Source organism: Larus michahellis, chromosome 2 (genome assembly GCF_964199755.1).
Source record: "Larus michahellis chromosome 2, bLarMic1.1, whole genome shotgun sequence".
NCBI classification, from domain to species: domain Eukaryota; kingdom Metazoa; phylum Chordata; class Aves; order Charadriiformes; family Laridae; genus Larus; species Larus michahellis.
The window spans coordinates 34,551,353-34,576,834 of NC_133897.1; the positions used below are offsets into that span (position 1 = coordinate 34,551,353).

Consider the following 25,482-nt stretch of genomic DNA (forward strand, 5'->3'; position numbering starts at 1 on the left):
TTCTCATTCTGGTTGTTTTATGATGGGATCAGCTACACTTTTCCCTCAGAATTTATTATGCTTACCCTTCAGCCAATTAGTTTTTCTCACTTTACTTTAACTTAAAACCTGGTGAGTTTGTTATATATATGTGTAAGGTTGCTTGTCAGTTATATTGGTCGGAGACCTGCAGGACTGCATGTGTTTAAGCAATTAGGAACCCGGTATTGTCCAGAAAAATGGCAACTTTCCTTTCTTAAAGCCACATTTTTTCTTTAAAAAATGGGAATGGAAAAATGGGAGCAATGAGAAAATTCCATTTGCCACAGCAACAAGTGCCTGGCATGGAGGGACACGCAGAGCTGGCTGCTGTCACGCCACTCAGGGAGAAGTTGTGGAATGCAGGTCCACAGTCTCTCGGTTGTGTTGTGTGAATACAGCCATGCTTCCAGATCACGCATGCAGGACAAAATCAATTGGTACCAAGGCGTTGTGATAATGATGGAGCAGAAATATTTGATTTCCATATTCAAAACCAAGCTTAGAGGTAGCATTTTCACTGAGGTTCTCATGTCCTTCTGTAACTTAATCCTGGTGCTTTGGCACATGTTGATTTTACAGCTAGTCTCACGGGGAAGGAGATTTTGAAATTATAGCCAGTTAAGTGGCTAGTTTGCCAAATGCTACTTGTGTGGATAATAGCAGTAGGCCTCCAAGATGGCCTGATGGGATAGTTGTAATTGGCTTAGTTCATTTTTGCTTCCTAGCCGTTTAAACCTGCATCTGGAAATCCTTCTCTAATTTCACAGCTGTGGGGCTGAAACACATACTGGGGTGCAGTGGAGTTCAATCAATATTAAGAAAGATGGAAACTCTGGAGCAAACCGAACTTTCACAAGATAATTACTGATGTAAAATCATAAGAAGGACGATACTGCAAGACTTCTGCTGTTCCTAAGAGTGATGGTAGAAGTTAATGTCCCGGTTTGATAGGATTAATGCTAACTGAACAGTGCGCAGTACGTTACCACAGCACTACAACCACTTGGACCAGGACATTTATTTAACACAATTAGCATTTAAAAATCTCTGCTGCTGGAGACGTCTTCCTAACCTGTGTTACCAACCCCATCTCTCTGGGTGCTCACAAAACCAGGCCTTCATAATTAAAAATAGCTCTCGGGTGGAGCCCGTGCTCTTACTCAGCCACTGTGATAAGAGGTGCCTTATGCGAATGTGTTCAGAAGTCCCGCTCTGGGCTGGTTTTTTTCATTGTTTTTGATTTATAGGGGCCTGGTTAATGCATTTGGCAAGCCTATAGAATAGTCCTTTATGGTTAATTTATATTATACTGGTACTAGTGCTGCCCTCTACTGAGAGCAGAGTCCGCCCTCAGCTAGATGGGGCTGCTTGTTTGGCTCCTACCAGCCGTTGCTTTCCATTACTGATCTACAGCGCCCAAAAGCCACTTTTTGGTGGGGTCACAGTCTAGGTCAAGAGCAGCCTAGATCATAGCGGCACAACACAGTGTACTGACAGGTGGGAGACACGAATATGAATGCGGAGGCAGAGGATCTTCAGTTTGTAGATGGCATCATTAAATGCAGATGGCGTCATTAAATATAACGCTGTGGGGATACACAACAGAAAGCGACAGGATTAAAACCAAAACCCTGAGTTGGAATATGAGTGGTTTTAAAGATCTACTATATTCCTTTCTGACTCATGTATTCTATTCGGATCTGGATAATCCTAATGACCTTGCAAAGTGTCTGAGAGCACTCAATTTGGCACAAATTTGGCAAGATAAATTGAATACTTATTTCTCAGGGAGCCTAAAGAGAGGTGATATTGGAAGAAGTGACACAAAATTGAGATATCACTGCATTTTAGGTAGATGTTAAATACACATGAGAAGTGGCAGTATTACCCTAGCGATGGTTGCAGTGATGTAGTCAAAAAATGACAAGTTGTATTTCAGTCTATCTTGCATGGCACCACACAGCCTTATTACTTTGTTTTCTTGAAAAAACAGTGCCAACATATATTTCTGTTCCTTGGTTGCAAAAATATAAAATTATATAGAAAGAGGGAAAAAAGGGTCTTGTATTTCTTTTAGGCTGAAAGGGAAACACATGGGAAAGTGAAGTAATAGAGAAATTTAGAGAAAAGGAAAACTTAGGAACAGATGTCATTGTTTATTTTTATTTCTCTCTCCCCCTCCCTCTGATTATAATAAATTATCTCCTTTTGCAATGATTAGGGAAGAAGGGGATTACAGCAAGGTTGAACAGAAGCAGCAGATAAAACAGAATATAACCCCACTTAAATCCTCTATTCAGCCTTACTCCGAGATGGAATTCAAGCTACTGTGTGAAGCTGGTGCTTTAAATGAGTGAGGCTGTCAGAGCAGTAAACTGTCTTTAGGCACACTGAAAGCATCTGAAATGGTTTTCTATCTGGTCCTTGAATTGATTTTTATATTCTGGTATGGATGAACTAGGTCATCCACATATCTGGCTATTTTATGCTGGTTAAAATATGAATAATAGGAAAGGCAAGTAACAATTCAGAGATGTCAAAAACAAAGGTCACGTCAAAAAAAAAGCGGGCCACTCCACATATTTCTGTGCAACTGACAGCATAAAAGACATTTATATTGTTGAAGAGAAGGCTAGTTTGTCTGAGATGTTCGTAACACTTTAAATTACTAATGCTGAAGAAACAATTTAGTCAGCTACATTTTTCACTGTTCATCCTGTTTGCCTGCTTTTTTCATATCTGAACTTGGAAAATCAAAACAGACGTTTTTACAGCAGATTTTTAGCTCTTTGTTCCAAGTGTGTTTGTCACGTTCCAGAGTTTAGAATAAGATCCAAATCCACTGTTCTTTGTAATGCACCCCTAAAGAATTCTAGGCTAAATAAAAGTATTGCTAGTCACCTTCATGTTATTTTCTAATACAAGCGTGGAGATCGAGTAGATAGCAAAAAGTAAAAATCCTAGCAACAATCCTCTGTGTTTTCATGAAGATGAACATGACAAATTGTTTTCAAACTTCAGTGACACTAACTTCTGTGATAAGTACATGGCCTTATTAGAAGTTTCCACTTTGGAAACCCTCCTGTGTTAGAACAGAAATAAAATGTGTTTTGGTTTTGGGGGGTATTTTTTTGTTGGTTTTTTTTTTTCTTTATAGTCGGACAACTCATGCTGTTTATCTACCCCGTAGAGGAAAACCATTATGCAGTTTCAGCAAGTTGTAACTGAGCGGGGACTCTCAGGTCACGGAAAGCCAACAAGGTCTCAAAAAATTGATATGGATCAACTAAACCCAAAATTATTGGAGCATCTCCACCTAGCCTGAATCACTTGGAAAATCTTAAACAGGGTCAAAATGTGTGTGGATTGTCACGAGCCATGCAAATTCATCTTTTAAGAGGAATTGTTAAGTTTCCTTTTAATTTATGAACTATTACTTCTCACAAAAACATAGGACAAATGGTTTTTTACCTTCTCCTCCCATAAAACCATATGAAGCTTTTTGCCAGGCTAGTAAGCATTAGCAAAAATGTTAATGTTAGTTTTGTATTGTAGGAATCCATCTCCTGGGATATAGATACAGTAGCATGATTTAAAGCTTTACCGTATTAAGGTTCTTTAAGTTTCTGCACACGCTGCAATTTTAATAGAATGCGTACATTCTTACTGCACTCAAATGTTTTTTGTATTATACTTTGTTCTATTAAAAAAATGACACATATGAAACTGCACCTAGGATTAAGATATGACTACTTCATTATATAATTCTCATAATTTAAGAAATTATTTCCTTTAAAATGGTTCAAGCTAAAACTTGGCATACAAAGCTCTAGTTTGGGAAAGGCTGGGATGAAGAATGGGTTTACAAAGTTTCACGTAAATCAGCCTTGTCATTTTTTAATTATTTTTACAGAAGAGCACAACACCCATTTGAGTACCTTTTCTTGTTCTCTTAATATTTGCCGAGTCTTAAATAGAAATAAGTTATTTTTCTGGGTTGTTTTCACAGCCTTTTCTTGTCAGTTTAAATGATCGTTTCATCTTAAATAGAAAGTTTACCAAGTCTCAAATCCTACTTAGTACTTGTTTTGCTTCTCTCAAAGCATGTGTAGTGATGAATGTTTTAAGTTAATTTAGTGCTGTGGAAGGTGCCAAACTGTCAGACATGGAAACTAAAACAGTCTATTTGTGCTGAGAATGTTTATTTTATTTTATTGTTAAAATTGCAGTTGGAAGCTTCTCCAGCTTTGTGCAGCCATGAAGACCTGTAACGTTGGCGGACATGGGAGCTGGTGACAGGGATGAGGCTGTAAATGCAAGTCTGCTGGCTGATCTGTGCAATGGAAAAGATGACCTGGCACAGAGCACTGTATTTTAAGTACTTCTAGGATACTCATCTCCCCCCTCACCAGTCTATCCAACATTTTTCTGGAGGCAAAGGAAATCACACTGGGATAAAACAGTGTTTGATAGAGACTCATTGCCAATATACAGCAAAAAGATCATTAAAGTAATTTCCCATGATTAAGCACAGCACGAGCTACTGTTGAGACCTCTTAGCTAGAAACTGTCCCCAGTTGCTCCTCTGCAAATCTAATTATTCAGCTAATTTCCCATAGTCACAAAAGCAAAAGAGTAAAACATGCATTTTCTCCAGTTAGGGATGGCAACTTCAGTTCATTTCTTACCAGTCCAGTACAAAGTACGTCCTTCCTTCTTCTATCTCCTTATGATCTTAATATTTTAATTTTTTTTTTTTTTAGGTTAGGAAGGAATTAACCTATGTATTCTAAATATGTACATCCAAAATGACTAGCAACCGACAGATTTGTGCAGGCACATATGTCTTGGTGCTGCTGCATTGGGAATTTATTCCCATTTTTTCTGTATCTTGTTATTGTTTTGCATTTAAAACTGTACAGTACAGAAAGAGTCAACTCTCTCACTCCTGGGGCAAGGACCTACGTTCTCAGTAACAACCACTAGAATTATGTGAGTTAAAGAATATATCCCAATGTACTTTTAACAAACCACTGTTTGTTATTTTTCATTAAGTTTATATTATTATTTTGCTCTTACCAGAAGCATTTTGTTGGTAAGAAATTCATAAAAACAACTCAAGCCCTTGGCCGGGTGGGGGGGGGGGCGCTTTTTTTGTAGACCTTATATCTGCTACAGTCTGTTCAATGTCACTGTGTTAGTGCAGGGATATGGCTATAACATTCTTGCATGTGAAGCTGTACATCAGGCACACTTTAACAGATTTATGTCATCAACCCACACACAGTATTAATCATTCTTCAAGGTCATTTTTAGCTATCAAAGTAAGTGCCTCAGTAAAATTGTCAAGGCAGCTTTCAAGCCAGGCCAGTTGCAAGTTTTCAGGTGCTGGAAAAGAAAAAAACAAAACAAAAAAAAAGGCAAAAAAAAAAAGAGGCTGAGGAATTCACAAAACAAGTTTCTTGGCAAAGTGTCCATAAAGGTCTGTGATGGGAGAGTAACCATTCACCAGCATACACGCAAGCTGTCTCTGTTATGGAAACCAGGGCACATTTAAAGGAAAAATAAACAGATTTATCAGTCTGGATATAATTTTATGAAGTACAACGTTGAAAGGTTTCCCCTGTCTGTTTCAGACACTGACAAGATAAACTAGACATGGCTAAGGCTGAATGTGTCCCTTCTGTCAGGTGCTATGATAAGTATGAAAAGCCAGGTATGCTTCACACACAGTCTCCAAATAAATCTCAGACAAGGTTTACGTTCTTTCATTTTGTTTTCCATATTTCATCATCGCTGAAGCCAAACAATCGGTGACATAAGATTTGGGGATGTTTATTACCACACCAAATGGCTGAAGCCTGCAAGTATGGAAAAACACATCAAATTCTTGGGTATATGGGAGATCATGCTGACATTTGGTAAAAAATATTCCAGTTATAATCACTTGGGAATTCCTCTGTTTGCTTTACATTTTGGAGAACTCGGTGACAAGAAGATGATGGTTTTCTGGGTCGAATTCAATTACAAAGGCTGTTCAGGCACAAGAGGCAGCCTGGAGGACAGTTAAAATACACTAGCATTTTACCAACATATGGGTACCAAATATCTGCTGTTGAGCCGATCAACGCTCACAGTGTTTCTACATTAAGTTCAGGATTATTTTTCACATAAATAAAGCTTGCAGGTATTGGAAATAGAAGGATGGAATGGAAATGTTGTAAGTAAGGATGTCTGCAATGAAATCCTTTTTTCTCCTCCTTCTTCCTCTTCTACGTTTTGTTCCCAGAAACTCTTTTGTTTAAAAGAGACACAAAATGCCACACTAAAATGAACTTTTGATATTGCAGTGGTCTCCTAAACGACACATGTGGGCAAAATAGAGGCTGATATAAGAGAGGTTAGTACACTGTATGATCCCCGCTCTGCTAGAGTAGCTGGCACCCCACAAGTGTTGTTAAGCCTCCTCCTTCCTATATTAGTACTAATGTAAGTCACCATCATACCTAGGAGCTCTGTAGGCATTCACAACTTTCTCCAGATCCCGAGAGAGACAGAAAGTGAGAAGAAAAAATAGAAAGAAAAAAAGAAAAATGCGACAGAAAATAAAGAACAAACCTCAAAATATGTAGGGAGAAATGGAATTAAAAGAGAAAGCTGATACAAGAAAGATATAACAAATCAAGTTCTGAGGAAAAATTACTGAAGGTGAAAAAGTTTAGTTTCAGGATTTTTTCTAGGTTGAGCTAATCACCTGTGTTTCTTTTCTTATCCCATGCTCCTCTGAGACATTTGAGCAACTGAGCTCTTGAGCATTTGCCTAAATTTAAAAAAAAAAACCAAACCAGAACTGGTGTCTTCACTTTGATATGCTCACGAATCTCACAGCAGGACTGGCAGGACTCAGCAAGCTTGCCAAGATGCTCAAATTGCCTTAGAGCCAAGGCCACGGGCAGAACAAACATGTTCACAGTCACTTTTGCTGGCACCTGCCCTATTTGAACAATGCTGACATCAAATATGGGGTATTTCCATTGCCAAGTCCTTCCTTTGTAGCAGCCAGGGTTGCACAAAGTTGCAGAGCTCAGTGGGTTTTATTGCATGATGCACAAACAACCGGCTTGATCCTAGAGCGTCAAAATAACACCCATCTTATCTTAAATATGAATGAAAAATCTAGATCAAAACGTGCAGGGGAAGGGAGTGGGGGGACAGGGAAGCTCTGTTTTAATTAGAGCAACTATGTCCTGGTTCAGGACAGGATGGGAAAGCTGTACGAGACATGATGTTGAGAAGTCAGCCAGAGATTAAACCACTTTTGGTGCATTTGCATTCAGTACAGAGAAATAATCTGAAAATTATTCTGAGAGAAAGATGAGCATCAGAAAAGTCTGTCAAAGACACAGGTAGGAAAAACACGCATCTTTTTTCTGATGTATACTTTTAAGTAATTTTGAATAAAATTACATAATTTTGTGACAAGAAAGTTTTGCCTTTACCAAAGTCCAACTTTCTCCAAGAGCAAGCACTTCAGCAAAAGAAAAGCAATATGCCATCTGTTACCGCGTAGGAATAAAGGACATCATGTTACTTCAGAATAGGGACTGCAGATTCTTTTTTGTGCTGAGCTTTTTAACGGCTTGACGCTGCCGATTATACGTTCATAAAGCAGAACGGAGATATTTTCTACTACTCAGGAGAATGAAGAGAGTTGATTTCATTCAGCTACGCTGCCAACATCTTCAAATAGGGAACCATAACAGACTGACTATTTATGGTCTCCATCTGCCCACAATGAGAATTACACTTCCCTCCCCGTTAAAGAGCAGTTGACTCTGTTGATACTTTCTAATGAAAATGATGGCCATTTTCCTCTATCTGCTGGATCCTCGGGTACATAATCTTGCTTTTGACCTCAAAATTTACTATTTAGGCTCTTGTGATCTCAGACAGCACCATTGTTATTCATGCATGATCAGTTACAAGGATTAGAGAATGTAAAAAACAATTTTCTTATGTAAATACATTTGTTGATCATGAAAAGGAACAGGAGAAGCATACAAAGCAAGAGATTGTCAGATTTACACTGTAAATACAGAAAACTGGAAAGGCTTCTCTTACAAAAAAGTTGGTACTTAAAACTAGAGAAAAAAATTGGAGAACTTAGAAGAGACATTTACTCAGTAAACTCTTCAAGTCTAAAAAAGAAACTAAAATAAGCTATCTTCCATGAGCTTTATTTCCACTTCTGCTAACTGACTGAACACCTTAAGTCTATTTGGTAATATTAAAATTCAGTACCATTAAAAAGACAGTAATGAAGGAAACACGGAGGAGAGGCAACTTGATGTTCTCAGATAAAAATGAACAATAAAAATGTACCTGCTGGGATTCTGGGTTTGATTTCAGTAGCCTCACTACTCCATGGCAAAAATCCTATTGACTTGATCCGGACTAGGCTTTCAACCTTGGCTTTTAAAAGGGAGAAATAATTTTAAAGAAATAACAGTGGCATTTTGCCAAGTGCACATTAAATACAGATGGGGATTCCCATTTAACTTCTGCTTCAGCTGCAGAAAGCAGGCGTTCGTGATTAGAAAAGTAAAGGAAATCTGTGATTCTTTGAAGACTGCAAGTAATAGGATTAATTTGTTGGGTTCCTGTTGAGAAAAATAGAGTGACAAAAAGAGCACCTAGTGAGTGGGACCAAAACTGAGAGTTGGGGATGGTGCTAACTCCTGAAGCACAGACAAACAAATAAATAGAAAGCTGAGAAACAGTTCTAGAAGAAAGCCGTTATACTAATACAATAAATCAATTATAACGTACTGTGCTCTAAACAGCACTTTTAAACCTGAATAAGATTAGAAACAAAAGTATAACCTTTCAACATCAAATCCCCCTAAATCTAGCTCACCGTCTCACAAAACTGGGGTAACGTCCAAGGTGTGGTCTCCTTGTACCCAGGATGCTTGTAAGTGTGCTACCCTCTGACTCACCCTGAAAGCCTACCCTTGGCCTGGTCCAGGTAAGAACCTTCCTTAAAATTCCCAAAATTGTCAAAAGTTAACTTTGTCTCAACCAACTCCTGTCTCAGGAGTAGCTGCTAATAACTGGAACATGATGAAATACCATTTATGTTACTGAGACACACATGTTTAGCATGATATGAAGAAGGATACCAAAGGGCCAGCTCCCCTCCCAATTCATGACAGTTTTAAGGTTTTCTTTCTTTGTTTTTTTTTAAATATTTCAGAATTTTAATTAATCCAGAATATACTCAGTTCTTGGGTAGCATACATTCCTCCAGCTACAATCATGCTTTGAATTGAGATGGGGCTTACGTATACACCTCTAGCCCATGGAGAAGAAATATGGGGTTCAGGTTGGACAGGGGCAACAGCACATCCCAACAGCCCCCTGACTGATCCTCCATGGCAGGATCCAGCTGGTGGAGCACGTGTCAGAGCCCCTGGCATAGCCATAAATTACCTACACTGTGTGTGACTATGATTAGCTGTTTGACTTCTCGTTAAGCAACACTTACAATATCTGTAGGCACACAGTAAGCAGTTTGGAATTGCTGATTGCACTCTGATTTACGAGGGGTGGTGGAGAGGGATGAAGAGAGACATGAATCTTGTTACTCTTGCTGCAGCTTGGAAATGGGTAGCAAAACTTAACTCACAAGGAAACTAGACAAGAATTTAGTTGTCGCCCCACAATAAGTACATCTGGGGCTTGCCTTTTATTTATTTATTTTTTTGAAGTAATTAATGCACTATTTCTCTTACTAGTTTCACTAGAAATGCATATCAATACAGGGAAAAAAGGCTCTCCAGATAGCATTTATTTACTGCCAGCCTAAGCAAAACCAATACTGATAAGCGTAAGTTCAAAACACAATTCAGATTTGTGAGATTTCCAGACAAAACAAGGTTAAATGTGCTTGGAAGAAGTTCAGCTATAGATCTGCATTTTGGACACGTGTCCCCTCATAACTTCCAAGCTGTTGGACACTTGCTCATCATTTCTTTCCCAAATGATGTTTCCAGATCAACAAACTTATCCTTCCCAGGGATCAATCACTTCCTAAGTCCTGCCTTTTAGAATGCAACCCTTTTTCTGTCTGTTTTATGACAACTAGTAACACTCTGTGCTTCAGGTCCGTATTAATCTTCCGAGAATGTTATTTATTTTACAGTATTGGCACGGCAGGAGACTTTCCTCTGCTTTTGACGAGGGGCCCTGGAGACAGCTGACACACCACTAGCACAGTGCCAAAACAATACTGTAGGACGTTCAGTCTAAATGAGCATAAAATATTAAGAAAACACCATTTCTTTTTCTTCTGATATTGATCAGATTGGTATACTACGTCATGAAGAGTGGACTGAAATCAATGTTCTACTCTCCTGTAACCTCCCAACCATACCCTCCTAACTATCTTAGCTTCAGGCCTTCAGCAGAAGTCCTGCTATTCCCTATCTTGGCCTTGCTACACGGTGTCATACTACATAAATTGCACAGACACACAAACCTAAGAATTTGCTTTATTTACCACTTAAACAATATTTTAGTACTGATCTCACGAACGGTCTCTTAATTTTATATTGAACTAGTGAGAATACTACTCTCCTTGTAGTCTGTGCGCAAAGCTTTTCCAATTACAAAATCTGCCAACTCAAAGGGAAAAAGCAGTTTGGATTAGTTTTTGTACCTGAAAACAAAGAAACACTGCCAATTTTACTAGCACTAAAGACTTTTTACAGAAAGACATTTTAAATTACTTTTTCTCAAAATATATTGTTGGTGTTTCAAGACTAAGAGCAGACGAAACAGCTCATTGGTGAAAGGCACTTTTTAGTAAGACTAACAGAATAAAAGTTGTTAAGCACGGGTGGTATCTGTCAAAAAGAAGCCTCCATTTTCTAGATCTTTAGTAAGCAGAGTTGTGTGAACACTGGTCCCCCATAGACTGTTTTTCTTGATAGGGTTCTACACTAATTTTAATATCCCATCCCACTAGAAAGCAGTGTGAACATCTTCCATAGTTTAGTGCATAGTTCCATTCTATCCCATTAGCTGTCTTTCGTAGCAGATTTATTCAATGCTGCCTCTAGAGTTATGAATTAGTATTTTTAGATTTGAGATTTTAGAGAATCCCCTTAATTCCACGTGTAGTTAGCCTTAAAAAAATCATGCAATTCCTAAACTAAGTCAATGGATACTTTCATGACTAAGCCCGAAGCAATCCGAGACAGATCCACATCCACCCCAGAGCACAGACATACCACAAGCACAGTCACGTATTCTATCACCAATATTCACACATATGGCAGAGTGTTACTGATGTTTTTGAGTCCCCGCACTCACAAGCCTGAAATCCCTCTCAAAGACATATCCCCGCAACCATTCCATAAGCAGAGCTCAGTTTGCTCGCAAACTGTAATTCATTACTAGAGGTAAAGATCTTGTTATCCGTCTTTTCTGCAAGATTCTAATGGTTACATTGCCTACATGTAAAACACACGGATTTGTGTTCAGGTGGGAACACCACTCAACGTCCTAAACAGGATTAAGACACCTTTTAACCTTCCCAGTGAAACAAGCACTTAAGACACACAGACAAGCACTTAAAACACCCTTACCCAGAACAAGGACAAGCATAATTGAGCCCATTATGTAGTTCAGTGCGGTCAAGTGGGTTAGGGTCTCAACTGCCAGGACAGTTTCTGTATTTTACTTTGTGACTGATATGGTGCAGAGAGCGAAAAGTGTAATCTGATGTCACCCTTTTTACGTTAATATAATTTAAATGTGTCTACAGGTGGCATTGTCACAGCACAGTAGTCTATGCAGGTTGGCAGTACACAGAGAAATTCCCCCACCTCCAAATTGCTCTTTAAAATCTGAATTTCAGGTCTTAAATCAGCCATTGAGACTTGGCATGATCAATACTGAGCTTTTGATGATTAACAGTGGCCTTATGTGAAAGCTAAAATGGACTTTTCAGCCACGTAAGCAAAGGAGAACAGATTAGTATACAGCAAACCCACAAAAACAGAGAAGCCTGAATAAACACAAAATAATTAACATGTTGTAAAAAAAACCACAAGCGCAGTAAAGACAAAACCAAGTAGTTTCCTCAGCAGCAGAGCTAAGGATGCCTCCCTTCCCATCCCCTCGTGCCTAATAACGTGCCTAAGGCGCAAAGTTCTGCCTGAAGGTTTTCCCACTGCCATGGAGTCCACCAAGGGATGAGGGCTCACCACAGCTGAACTTGGGTCACCTCTTCAGCAGCAGGGGAACAAATATCATTTCTCTCCTCCGCCCAACGACTTATTTCCGTAAAACATATAGGAATTCAGTATTTCAGGTAAGTAGAAGTCTGCAAACTGGCCAATAGCTAAAAATTTGCTAAGGAAGGACAAACGAATGCACCTACACTTCACAGCATTTGCATGAGCTTGTATTCACAGCATGGCCACATAAGCCTCCTTCCCTGTACAACCAAATTAAGGAAAGAATCTGAAATACAAACAGTGAAAAAATGGATGAATGCATGTATTAACTGCACTTTGAGATATATGAAAACTAGAAAATAAACTAAACTAACATGGTCACAGCAGCTAGTGTCCATACAAAGGTTCTGATGCTGAAATACAGCACACATCCAAGTACTGTTTGTCTCTTCCAGTCTTATTTCAGTTAGCTCACTAGCCCTCTCTGTTGTGGCTGTATTATACTTCATCCTGCTAAAATATTATTTAGATTAAAAAAAACGCAGCTTTATATATTAGTTCATTTTCCACCTGAATAAACAAGTTTTCTTTACTGTCAACTGTAATACAGAAGGAACCTGCAATGTTGCAAAGGAGGGAATGAAATAAATCTGCTGGCTCTCACTGGCTTTATTAATTTAAAAGAGGCGTTATGAATGTAGTCCAAGGCTGGAACAGCAGCAGTCAAAAAGTACAACAAAGTGCAGAAGTGTCCTTTGTCATTCAGAACCTTTTGTGTTTTTGACAAGGGACTTTGTAACTGCTCCAGTAGCACAGCACTAATAGAAAGTAATGCTCTGAAGCTAAAATGCTTACCAGAAACTTCCTCTCATCAAATACAAGTTCACAGAAGTTTTGAGTTCTTTAGATGACAGATGTGGTGAAAAAGCCTGACAGAAAAGGCAATACTCCACCGTGTGGCATAGCGTGAGAACACGCAGAACCCTTCTGCAAGCCAGACCGTTCCAAGTCCTACATTGATTTGACATATAAAGTGTAAATTCATAGTGGATCAGAGTAGTTTTCTTGGAGTCATATTCTCACTCATTTAAAAAAAAAAAAAAATCCAGGCAATTTCATCAGAATATGAATTGGGAGGAAAAAACCTTTCTGCTTCCCTATGTAACAATGTAATTCAGATACTTAGAACGGAATACTTGTCTACTTGAAATTACTATTTGCACATTTTAAATATGTTATGTTACACTTCCAAAAACTAGAGAAGCATTTTGAATGGACTGAAAACATCTGGACTGAAAAAGTCTGGTGGAAAGAGAGAAATTTCTTTAAAAAGAAGTCTTTGAGTTTCCTTCTATTCTTAGGAAAGGTTTTGAAATTTCAAAAATTTCCTTAAACTAACATTTTACCCTTTGTACTCCGGGTTTATGAAGAAATTCCCAGTTTTTTTCCTTTCTTTCTTCTTCTTTTTTTTTTTTTTTAATCCTTCTCTCCTAGTCAGTTTTCTATAAAATTCATTACATTTTTTTAGACCATTATCCAAAGTGTGGTCCAGTAAAGAAACAAAAAAGTCTAACCACAAATAATTGCAATCATTAAAAAAAACAAAACAAAGAAAAAAAAAACCTGAAGTACCAGAACTGTCTATAGTCAAGTTTTCCTAACCACTAGAAAGATTAATTAAAGAATAGGTTTTTTTCAGTGGTAAGAAAAAAAAAAACACCACCAAACTTAAGGTGCTACAGAAAATGAAGATATATGTTTGGTTTTTTTCCTTTGTTACATTTATCATTATAGAATTAGAAGTGTTCAATAGAAAAACGTTGAGAGAAAGAATCCTTCACCGAGTTTTTGCACAATCTTTATGATATCAAGAAGTGCTGCTTGTATCTATGCTCCCTTGCTGGTGACATTGAAGTGCCTTGCTGCATTGCAACCTGAAAGCATTTAAGACCGAAACTTACCTCAAGCTCAGTGAGATCTTTCAGACCAAGACATTGCGGAGATATTCAGTCTATTTTTTCTCTTTACATCTACAGCTATTGTTTGGCTAAAAATTATCTTTTTTTTTTTTCTTTCTTCCTTCATGAAGCAGAGATCTGTCTTATTGATGGTATTTTAATTCAATCCAGTTTGTTAACTTCTTTCATCTATCTTTTCTTTCAAGTGTAGTTCAGAAATTTGATTGCCTGTCTCACAAATACAGTAATTACTCTTCTGTTTCTAAAACTTGTTCATAAAATAAGAAAGCAGCCTTTGGGGAATTTGTTTTGCCTGAGAAAAGACGTTTGCTGCACTTAATTAATAGGAAGATAAAAAGTTATTTGCAACAGCTTGTCCTCACATTCGTCATCACGATATTACAGAACCACAGATTTACAGAATAAATACAAACGAGGAATGAATAAGAGGATGCTGGGCTCTATTCTGGGATCATTTCTGGCAATGTTTTCGTAAACCAGGCATTGAAATGAGATGGAAGTAACCACAATACAAATTACTACAGAAGTAATCTGTGAGCATCTGAATATTTTGGAAAGTACTTTATAAATACTACCCTGGTAAAAATATGATTTTGCAAATGCACTTAAAACTATAACACATGCACACTTTTCTCTACCTCAGAAACCTTACAACTGTCCATAATATCATTCACTTGGCCCAGGGAAATAAAGAGGTCAAATTTAACTAATGTCTATCTTAAATGAAAGGATGAATTTTGAAATTATACATATGAAACCCCTCTCTCTGAGAAAACTAGGAAAACATGGGATTTAGTAATAACAGACAAAGTAGGATGCTTATGCTAAATTCAGTTTAACATTGAGAAAATCATATCAAAACAATTTATCAGGACATCCCATTCATCGTCAGTGCAGTTCCACGTACTTATCTTTAGCCTCAATATATGGAATTTCTTTGAAAGGCTGAGGTCCTCAACTGCTTCTCTGTGTAGAATGTAGATACACCAAATGTGAAAGTGTGCCCCTCTTCACAAAGCCACAAGATAACGTCGACAGGCTCCATGAAGGAACTACAAATACCTACACCATCTGTGCACGTTTTGTTTTGTTGCTGGGTTTTGGGGTTGGGTTTTTTTTTCAGCAGGGAGACAAATAGCTGTCCTTCTAGGAAAGTGCTTCAAAACACTGGTCATCTGAAACAAAAAAGGAGCTGATGCAAAAATATAATAGTGCTCCTAGACTATGTCTTATTTCTCCTGATGTTGATATTAATGGTTACTGAAGCAGCATAAATTTGCCTTTCTTTTTAATCCAGATTTTAAATGTTGATTTGACAGATCCATACAAAATTTTTAATTTATCCATACACTAACACTTTTATTATGAAAAAATAAAAGCACAGACTGTGTCTTCATGCACAGTAACAAACGAGCCTAAATGGTTGACTTTATGAAGGCCAACTGTAGCCCAGTCCAACTCTCCTTGAAAACAAGACAACTCTGGCTTCAACCTGCTTCGTGAATGAGTTATTCCACGCTCGTTTTGACAAAATGCTTTAAATCAAAACTGGCACTGTACTTGCAGAGCCTGCATTCCACTAACTGCTGCACTCCCAGGTCTTCAGCAGAAATTTTCTGTGCTGTACATGTACTTATCACAACGAGATCATGTCCACTGATCATGGCTTTGCAGACAGAGCTGCTATATTATTTCTGAATGCAACCTTAATTGCAACTCAGTCAAGGTGTTTGACAAAGAACTGCTTCTTTCAGTGTTCAAACTTCCCGTGGATCAGCCATGCCCAATGCGAGCTTCTAAACAACACACTGACTGACAGACTGGCTCTTACCAGAGCTTCTTAAACACATGGTTCTCCTCAATCAATTTGTGCAGCCCAATGAAATGTGCTGCTCTTGAATGAGGCCTCATGTTTCAGGTGATTTAAGAATATTCCCGGAGAAGTCCCCATACACCAAAGGCACGAGTGAAAGAAAGCACAACGAAGGAGCACAGAGGATAAGGAGCAATAGTCAGGCACACCTTGGTACCTGCACTCTTATTCAGTATCATAAAGCTTTAGACACCAAAGGTCACAGAACAACCTTCTAGTCATATGAAATACACTAAAATAATCCATAGAAGAGCAAGGTATTGATAATGAGTTTTGTACCAAAATTCTTTCCTCTATTCACAAGGTTTCTTTGCTCTGTAGGAAGAACTTCTACAGTTCACTAACCTTCTCTACAGCAAGTTCATTTTAGCTGTTTCTGTAGACAGATGTCTCAAAGAAGTCTTTGTTGAGCTGAACTGTCTCTGGCCGAAAGAGGAATGTTCCAGCAGCAATAATACACTATAGAGATATCAGTTTGGGAGATGGGAGGAGATGAACTGTGTATTCAATGTCTTGGAGCAGGGGTCTTTTAAAAACTCTGGAGGATGGATAAAGTGGGAAAACTAAAGCTCATTCCTTCGTACCCGTCTTTACCTGAGACAGCTGGCTCTAGGGGAACTTGAATCAGGTCAATTGCTATAAGATTTACAGCTTATTTAACGCAGCTCTAACTTAGTTATGTGTAAAGTCATGATGAAGGACACAAAAATCATGATCTGTGTCTGTAAAAAACCGACAATGTTGGAGAAGTGCAAAGCTTGATTTTCAGAATCTTGTTTTTGTTCACATGAATCCAAAAAGACAAAGTATCTTCTCCCTATAAACAGACTAAGTCTACTGGATACTGAAGTCCTTCAGTCTTTATTGAAATTACAGAATTTCTGAAAGCTAAATAGCAGAATAGAATCAACATTATGGTAAGAAAAATATATGCCTTACTAGAATTAAACTGTTTCAGTCCTTTCATAGCCAACCCTAATAATCCTGAGAGCATCAGATCACATAACCTCTTCATAGGTATACGGAAAAAAAATACCACTGCAACGCTTTGGGCATATAACTACCCCCATGCTTTTTACAGTAAAGGTCTGCACTGTCTGAAGGCTATCAACGGTTGGGATGCTTCCAAAGGCAAACTGTTTATTCAGAGGCAGATTTGATCAAGGCTTATGTTTTCCAAAAGGCAGCTAGCTTACTTAGGCCCTTTAAAAAAATCCTTTCCCTAGAGCTCATCCTCTGGGCTGTTTGGGCTGCATATTTTAAGCAGCAGAAAATTGCCAAGTCAAAAGCAAAGAATTTGTTTCTAAGAGAAGCAAGGAAAAGACAAAGAGCAAAAGTTAACACTGCAGATCATTGCAAGCTTCAGAGAATAGAAAACAATTGTTTTAGTGAAGGCTAAAAATACTTTCTTTTAAGATCGCTTGCTCTTCTGCCAAAGGCAAGGAATACACTGAGAAATATGTTTGCAGAATCAAAACATTTATAATACTAAAAAGAAGCAGTTCCTGCTTTAGAAACTTAAGAGCTGGTTAAGTTGGAACTACAGTTTTCATAATACAGACAAAAGATTATCAACCACAGACAGAAGTCAATATTGGCTTTGTTGCCAACTTAATGTTAAAACAGGAAAAAGAACAGCATATATTTTCTCTAGATCACCTGATAGTTACCTTGGTGTAACTATCAACATAGTTATAGGACAAAATACAATTTTATTTTCTAACCTTCTCTTTGTTGTGCGGCAGAAATGAGTTATACTAGAATGCAAATGGAAAAAAGGAACAGAAGGGCTGTGCAAGCAAATATGAAGTCACCTGGCCTCACTGGAAGCTTTACAAATGTTTGTTCTGTTTTCAAAAATCTCAACTTAACTCAAAATTCAATACAACTCTTCATTTGTAGTCCAGGGGAACACAGAAAGCTAAACATCTATAACGATCAAATTTCTTAGAAACTTCTATGCAAAGTATCAAGTTCGGCTTCTTTCCTTTGTTAATTTCAAGCATTGGAAAATCTTACTTTTTTTTTTTTTTTGAAGGGGAAAAACCAAAGCAAAGTGATTTAAAGTCATGAATAGAGTGACAATTCACTTCTGAAAATCCAAGTTTTCTTGCCATATTTAGTTAATGCTGAAACAGTGTCTACAGCAACATCAACAGTGCAGCTGTGAGGCTGCCAATACTGTCTCCAACTGTGAAAAGCACTTTTCTTCAAGTCTTTTCTTCACTTTTCCCCTTCCAAAGACACAATACAGCAGAAAACCCTCAACTGCTTCGGCCAAATGTCAGGCAATGAAGTCTACAATTTTACTGCATGAATTTAATGTAACATGTTACATTTAATGTAATAATACATACAACAACTTGTTCAGCAATCATGAATAGCCAGTTCCTGCACTTAGTTTATTTTTTAATTGCACTCTTCTGTTGTAAGACAAGAAAGAAAGCCAAAAAGTGATACAAGAGGGTGCCGGCCACACTTGTGTGCCAAATAAATCCTGCTTTTAAATAAGGCCCATAACTGAGACAGATTACACTATGCTTTCAGAAAATTTGCTTAATACCGTCAAAAAGCCAGTTTGCATAGTTTCTTAAATTACAATAGGAGTTTCTTTCTCAGTAAGAGAATGGTAAAGCAGCAAAAGTGGGAAAAGAACATTCAAAGTGCTGAAAAGCATTTATACTATCTATGTTACTTGATTCGTTAGTTGCAACTTCAGTTCTTCCCCCTGGAATGTCTCCCTTCTCTCCACGCTGATGGAAAGCTGGAACAGAGCAAGACAAAACTCTTGGTGCTACGAGCTGGTTCTATGAACTGGTGGGGCTTGGCTCATGCCGCAGTCACCAACAGTGAGTCTGCTGAAGATGTGTTTCCCTTCCCTACAAGGGAAAGTGAGCTATAATGATTATTAAGGACTAACAGATGAAGTCATACGATTCTCACAGTCTTTGGTTTATCTGCAATAGCAACTGTCTCCATCCTTCTCTTCCCATAGGCATCAACAAAAAATGCCATCCTCCCGTCTGATATATCCCCCATACCTACCCATCCAACTTCTTCCCTCTACATCAACTTATTTAAAAAAAAAAAAAAAAAAAAAGGTGTGGTGTGGGGAGGGAAAAGCCAACAGATAATTTCTGACTGTAAATTATGTCCCAACCTTTAGCCTGTCCTGTGTATTTAAAGTTTAAGCATGTTACGGTGAGACTTCTTGTGCTCTCTGCAACACTTAACGTGCCAGAATACTGCCCTCAGTTGACCTTCTAGTGTGCTGTAACAAACGTGTAACAAACTTTATCCAACTTCTCAAGTTTTGTCACAGTACAGGAAGAATGGACAGATGACACAGTGTCCATGAAACCAAATGTAGTTCAAGTGTCAGTGTTGGCACATGTAGAAACACAACAGGGACAATTCACGTTCATCTCAGGACTGTCCAGAAACTGGTTTCAAGACCAAGTACGCTGATGAGCAAGCAAAAGAGGATATACTGAAGTTTAGCTGTCCTTAAACAGATATTTAAGCTCACCTTATAGATCTTCAAAAACTGTTAACTCGGTTCTTTATGGCATTATGACAACTTTAAAATGCCTATGATGTACCACCATGCCATCCAGCCTGGAACACAGAAACTTAGATTTGACTTGGTAAGTCTGGAGCTTTAAAGATAAATAAAAGACATTAATATAGCACAGTCAGCCCTAAAATAAGTATTGTCACACTTCAAATTCAGAATATGTTCAATGAGAATGGATGTGTTATTAGGCTCTGTATATAAATCTAGTAAAGTGAGCTAATAGCACCAGCATAATCACTAGAGCAAAATGTTTTCTCAATAAGAACAGACAGATGAACAGCAAGTCTCCACATACATGCTACTTACTCACAAGGCTTCCAAAGAGCTGGTTATATCTTCTTGTAACAGGTAAATCAATATCAAAGTAACCACTGCCTCCCCTACTTCAGGTAAAGACTTAGCCTTGTCACACTACAGTCCTCCCCAGAACTCACAATAGAAAAGGGCTGCAACCAGGAGTACCGATACCCAAAAAATTATCATACGTGTACACCAGGAAAATTAGTTCTTAGTAAAGGTACATTTGTTAATGTTTAACTGTCATTATCCCATTGTCAGAACTTTCCACTAACGTTAATTCCAACAGTTTGGAAAATACTGACAGTAGCTACCTCCTATTCTAGAGAGCAGCGTTTGAAAGTTACACCTAGCACAAAAAGTTGGGAGTCGCACTTTAGCTTTTTTTAAAAAAAACCACCACTGTGAAGTCAATGAACTTGATGCATAAAAATGAACTTTATCAAAGTATGTTCCATTACCAACTGCTTTATCGGCCTATATCTCAGTGGTATTCTAACCCATAAGTGGTACTGCATTACACCAGATTACTTTAATCTTCTCCTGTCTTCCCTTTTGCTCTGAATAAACTGATCATACTGCTTTTCCTAGAATACCACAAAAGGTGTTTTGAAAGATCCAAGACACTAGAGTTTGCTTAACTTTTAAGTCAGGCTGCAGTCTCATTCACAGGCATTCATGGCCCCTTACAATAATTAAAAAAAACCCAAACATCTCCTCTCAGCCCCTGGGAACTGAGATGTTATTTCCCAGAACCCCAAATGTAAGCCTAATCTGCCCTTATAAAATCAAGACACCGAGCAGCAAAGATGGAATTAGAGTAGCAAAGACCACAGCTAGCTCCTGGTTAATGTGTGGAACCGGGAAGCAGGGAGAGGTGAGACATGTTCCTGTTAATTACATTCCACTGTTCTTCTGTGCCTTATTTTCCAGTAAATGAAACAGGCAGATATTGCTTCTATGCCATTTCTTCTATCACTTCTTAAAAAACTCCTGCCTTTAAAGCTGTGGGTGCATGTATGCACACAAACACCACCTCACCTAGCAGAGCAGATTGTTTAGTAAAGAAATATACATATGCATTTTGAAAACAGGATTTTATTGCAAGTATATCAAAACCGTCTAAAATCTTATTCAGGAAAGGCGCTTCAGACTTTGTCCTTTTTCTTTTTAGCTTTGGGTTCTTGGGACAGCTGAGATAATTCAGTTTCTTCGACTTCATCACAATGCTTTCTTTTCTTTTTCTTTGACTTTTTATGGTCACTTTGGTAACCACTGGAGTCACTAGTAGGCAATACATGTTCCTGTTCTTCTTGCTTATGCTTTTTCTTCTTCTTCTTCTTCTTGCTTTTATCATCACATAATCCATTAACAGCATCAGCATTTTGCTCTTCTGCATTTTCCCTCCCAGTGTTATCCATCTCACCCAGAGGTTCCCCTGTGACATTGTCTCCCCCAGAGTCATTCAAGCCATTTTCCTGGTGGTCAAGGTTTTGAATTTCATCTCCATTTGTACTGTCAGTAATGGTCACAGACTGCTTGGGCCGCATGCTGTAAACAAATACACAAAATAAGCTTAAGTTGAGACATCTCAGTGCATCTCACACAGTGAAATGTCAGAATTTGCTAAAACATACCGCTAAAACCAACAACAAATGGAGCACATGATACTCTGGTTACAGACAATCATAAAGCCCATTTAACTTTCAGGGTAATTTCTATTTCCTGACTAGCTTTTCTCTTACCACACAAGCAATATTCTCTTTCAAATCTTAGCCTAACTTTCTTTTATAAAATGCTGTACAGACCATTTTGATACTTCCTCTTTTCTTGTACTCCTTCTTCCAATAATACATAATTATACATTATGTAGTAAAGGGTTTTTTTAAGTTATTCACATACGTGCACAGCCAATGGCCTGTTCAGTCATACATGAGACACACTGCTGGTTTTACCAAGCAATTGCTTTGCTGAAGTCTGCAGAGTTAAAACAAAGGTGATGCCAGAAAAGTCAAAAAGAGAATAAAAAAAACCACCTCAAACAAAAATAAAAAAATCCAGCAGGTACCTTGCAACCGAGTGTGCTGGAGAATGGAAAGAATGCAGTTAAAAACCATCGAGGAGGAGATGTCCCCAGAGGCACTGAGGACAAAATCGTTTCGTTTCGTTTCATTGTAAGTTCACTGAAACAACCCAGAACTTCCTTCCAGATTCAAAAAGAAAAACCAAACGAAAAATGTTATGATTTTTTCAATAGTAGTACAGCATGTGTGTGTAAGTAAACAGCATTGTAAACATTGCGTTCAGGAACTGGAGTGTTTTCACTTGAAAAGCCTATGCACATTCATAAACACAGCTACTCTAGACATTTGGGGGTGCTGTTTTACATATATATTATTTATGCAATCAAGAGTTCACAAGTCAGCACAGTCACCATTTTTAAAGCTCAAAAAAAAATTTAATTTTATTTTTCCAGAGAAAACTTACATTCAAGTCCTTAACACTGGAAAGTTTAGTTTAAGATAACTAACACAGGGTATATATAGACATGGGTTTGTGTAAAAATAAGAAAGCCTAAAGATTAAGATGTTAACTGAAATAATTTAGCTTGTAACAAATCCTTTAAAACATTCAAAAATATTCTCTATTAGGGAACAATACCTGCTTTTAGTGAGTCCTCCTCGAATGAAGAACACCCCAGCTGCATCAGAATCCAAGTGCAATACTTGAAATTTCAGTTCATCCCCTATTTTTAACCCCAGCTCTTGCCACTGTACAATCGACATTTGTTCAGGTTTAGGGATAGAAGCATTGAAGCATCCATGTATCAGACAACCAATATGACTAGGGGCCACTTTATTAATTATACCCTAAAATAGAAAAAGAATGTCGTATCAGGCTATAGTAAAGATCACCCCTTTAAATGCATGTATGATACATATTTAGTTTCCTATATGGACACTTTTCAACAAGACTTTATTTGCACAAGTTACAAAGTCATTTTATCTAGCACATAAGCTAACTCTTCACTAAAATCAAAGTTATTCCTACATACTCTTCATACAGTTACTCACAAAGTAGAAATGAACCTCTATTTGGCAAGAGAAAGAAAGTCGAAACATGGGAATCAGCCACAGTGAGTACTTGAATAGAACAGATAACTCCTTCCTCACACTACAGCCATCAACTTTGCATCAAAGCCATTTTAAGTCTGACTTACTTGCCTAAAACAGCCTTCATGCTGGAAGAGCACTACTTAGCAGCTAAAGATACAGATGACACATAAAAAGCTTTGAGAGTACTTCATTCAGCAGGTTTTGCTGACACATTTGCACGCCGAACTTTATTCACCTTTGCTTTCCCCAAGGATAAATGAAAGACACTGAGAGTATTTCCATTCTCTTCCTAGCAGGAGAACACATTCATTTCTTAATCACATTTACAAAGACACACGTCATGCTGCAAAAGGTATGTCGCAACAACGAATGGAAGCCAACTCCCAACTTATTTTTCCCACAAGTACTGAAGCAAGGGTGTTAACAAGCTTAAAGCTGTTCTGTGAGCCACACATCTCCTTTTACTGAAAGGCAGGCTTCAACTTGATGTACTGCTCTTGTACTCGAAGGAAATAAATCCACGAGAACATCCTGAACATCCTAAACATTCCTGCCACTGTTAAGAACAAACACACCTATTTGAGAATTATCTGGTCTTCAGAAAGGAGCATTGATATAAATGATATACAAAACTATGACATAGTATTTAATCATACATAATCCTTATAAGGCAATATTTTAGCAATACATAAATATTATATATATAATTTAACAAATACAGGGACAGACACAGGAAAATAAAAACTACTAGTACTACTGCAAACTGCTAATAAACTACTGTAAACTACTTGTACACGAATAAACTACTAATATAAACTAAAATATAACTCCACCTAAGTCCCAGACCTCTGCTTATGATAGAGATAAGTCAAGCTGTGATCACTTTATTAAAAAAATGCCCTGTGAGACGTCAACGCGCCTACGTACCACCAGCTTTTTCCCTTTTTTGGGGCTGAAGATGACGAAGTCCGCCTCGATGTTCAGGTGGATGAACCCTTGGTCGTCGTAAATGTCGCCGAGCTCACCCACCACTTTGATGTTGTCGTAAGCCACCGGCACACCCTGAAGGCTGGAAGGAGAAGGAAGAGAACGAGAAGGAGAAGGAAGGGGAGGGGGAGGACCGTTAGCTCTTAGGCCAGAGACAGCCCCACCCGGGGGGGGGGGGGGGGGCGGGGGTGGCGGCGGGCCCAGCTGGCGCCGCGGAGCCCCCAGGCGGCCCGAGGCCTCCCCCGAGCCGGTCGCCCCTTTCCCGGCCTCACCTTTCCGAGTAGCGCAGGAGCTCGGTGTCCAGCTGGGCGCGGATGCCGGTGCGCTTGCGGCCCAGGTAGCGCGGAGCCAGGGCGACGTGCCGGCGGTGCGGCGCCACCACCAGGCAGGAGTAGCGCCGCCCCACCAGGCCGCGGGCCACGGCGAAGGAGGGGATGGAGGCGGCGGGCAGCGCCGGGGCGAGCGGCGACGGATCCGCGGCCACGGCCATGCTGCGGGCGGCGGCGACGGCTGCGACCGCACACGCCACGGCGCGTCGTGATGGCGTCACGCAGGGCAGGGGCGCGGAGTGGCGGGGTCGCGGCCGCAGGGAATGACGCACTTCCGAGTGACGGCGTCGGGGGGAGGGGGCCGCGCCGTGCGGCCCGGTCGTGGCGGGCCCCCGGTGGCGGTGGCGGGCCCGGGCCGGGCGGCGAAGCCGCTCTGAGCAACCGGGCCGGTTGTTTCGGTGTCGGAGGAGGCTTGTGGGTATCCGGGGTCGCGGCCCCCCAGGTTCCTGCTGGGCACCTGCGCCACTCCCCCGTACAGCCACAGCCCTGGGAGCACCTGGAGGCAGCGGTTTATGTCCACAACCCGTCTGTGCGCTCTCAGGCGCACCATTTACTGCCGCCTCAGATTATACCTCCGTGGTCGGCATCACTTATTTTCGCTTCTGAACTGGTTTTGCATCCAGTGTGCCTCCTCATGCATCCAATTGCCCCGTGAACCTAAATCACAGAATGGTAGGGTTGGAAGGGACCTCTGGAGATCACCTAGTCCAACCCCCCTGCCAGAGCAGGGTCACCGAGAGCAGGCTGCACAGGAACGCGTCCAGGGGGGGTTTGAATGTCTCCAGAGACAGAGACTCCACCACCTCTCTGGGCAGCCTTTGCCAGTGGTCTGCCACCCTCAAAGTAAAGAAATTCCTCCTCATGTTTAGATGGAACTTCCTATGTTCAAGTTTGTGTCTGTTACCTCTTGTCCTGTCGCTGGGCACCACTGAAAAGAGCCTGGCCCCATCGTCCTGACACCCACCCTTTCAGTGTTTATACACATTGATAAGATCCCCCCTCAGTTGTCTCTTCCAGACTAAAAAGACCCAAATCTGTCAGCCTTTCTTCATAAGAGA

General features: G+C 39.4%; 1 protein-coding gene across 1 annotated transcript; it reads right to left on the reverse strand.

Annotated features, from left to right (window-relative positions):
* Positions 1 to 21,074: 21,074 nt before the first annotated feature.
* On the reverse strand, positions 21,075 to 24,641 carry POLR1F (RNA polymerase I subunit F). The gene is made up of 4 exons (XM_074574823.1): positions 24,368 to 24,641; positions 24,036 to 24,177; positions 22,654 to 22,862; positions 21,075 to 21,543 (listed from the first exon to the last, which is right to left on the reverse strand). Exons 1-4 carry the CDS (start codon positions 24,583 to 24,585, stop codon positions 21,141 to 21,143), a joined length of 972 nt encoding a protein of 323 aa, XP_074430924.1. The 5' UTR covers positions 24,586 to 24,641; the 3' UTR covers positions 21,075 to 21,140.
* Positions 24,642 to 25,482: the final 841 nt, after the last annotated feature.

Coding starts and splice junctions, on each gene's coding strand:
- POLR1F (XM_074574823.1), bottom strand. CDS start 24,585: ATGGCCGTGGCCGCGGATCCGTCGCCGCTCGCCCCGGCGCTGCCCGCC. Junction 24,178..24,367: donor CTCCTGCGCTACTCGGAAAG/GTGAGGCCGGGA, acceptor TTCTCCTTCCAG/CCTTCAGGGTGTGCCGGTGG. Junction 22,863..24,035: donor AAAAAGGGAAAAAGCTGGTG/GTACGTAGGCGC, acceptor TTTCTATTTTAG/GGTATAATTAATAAAGTGGC.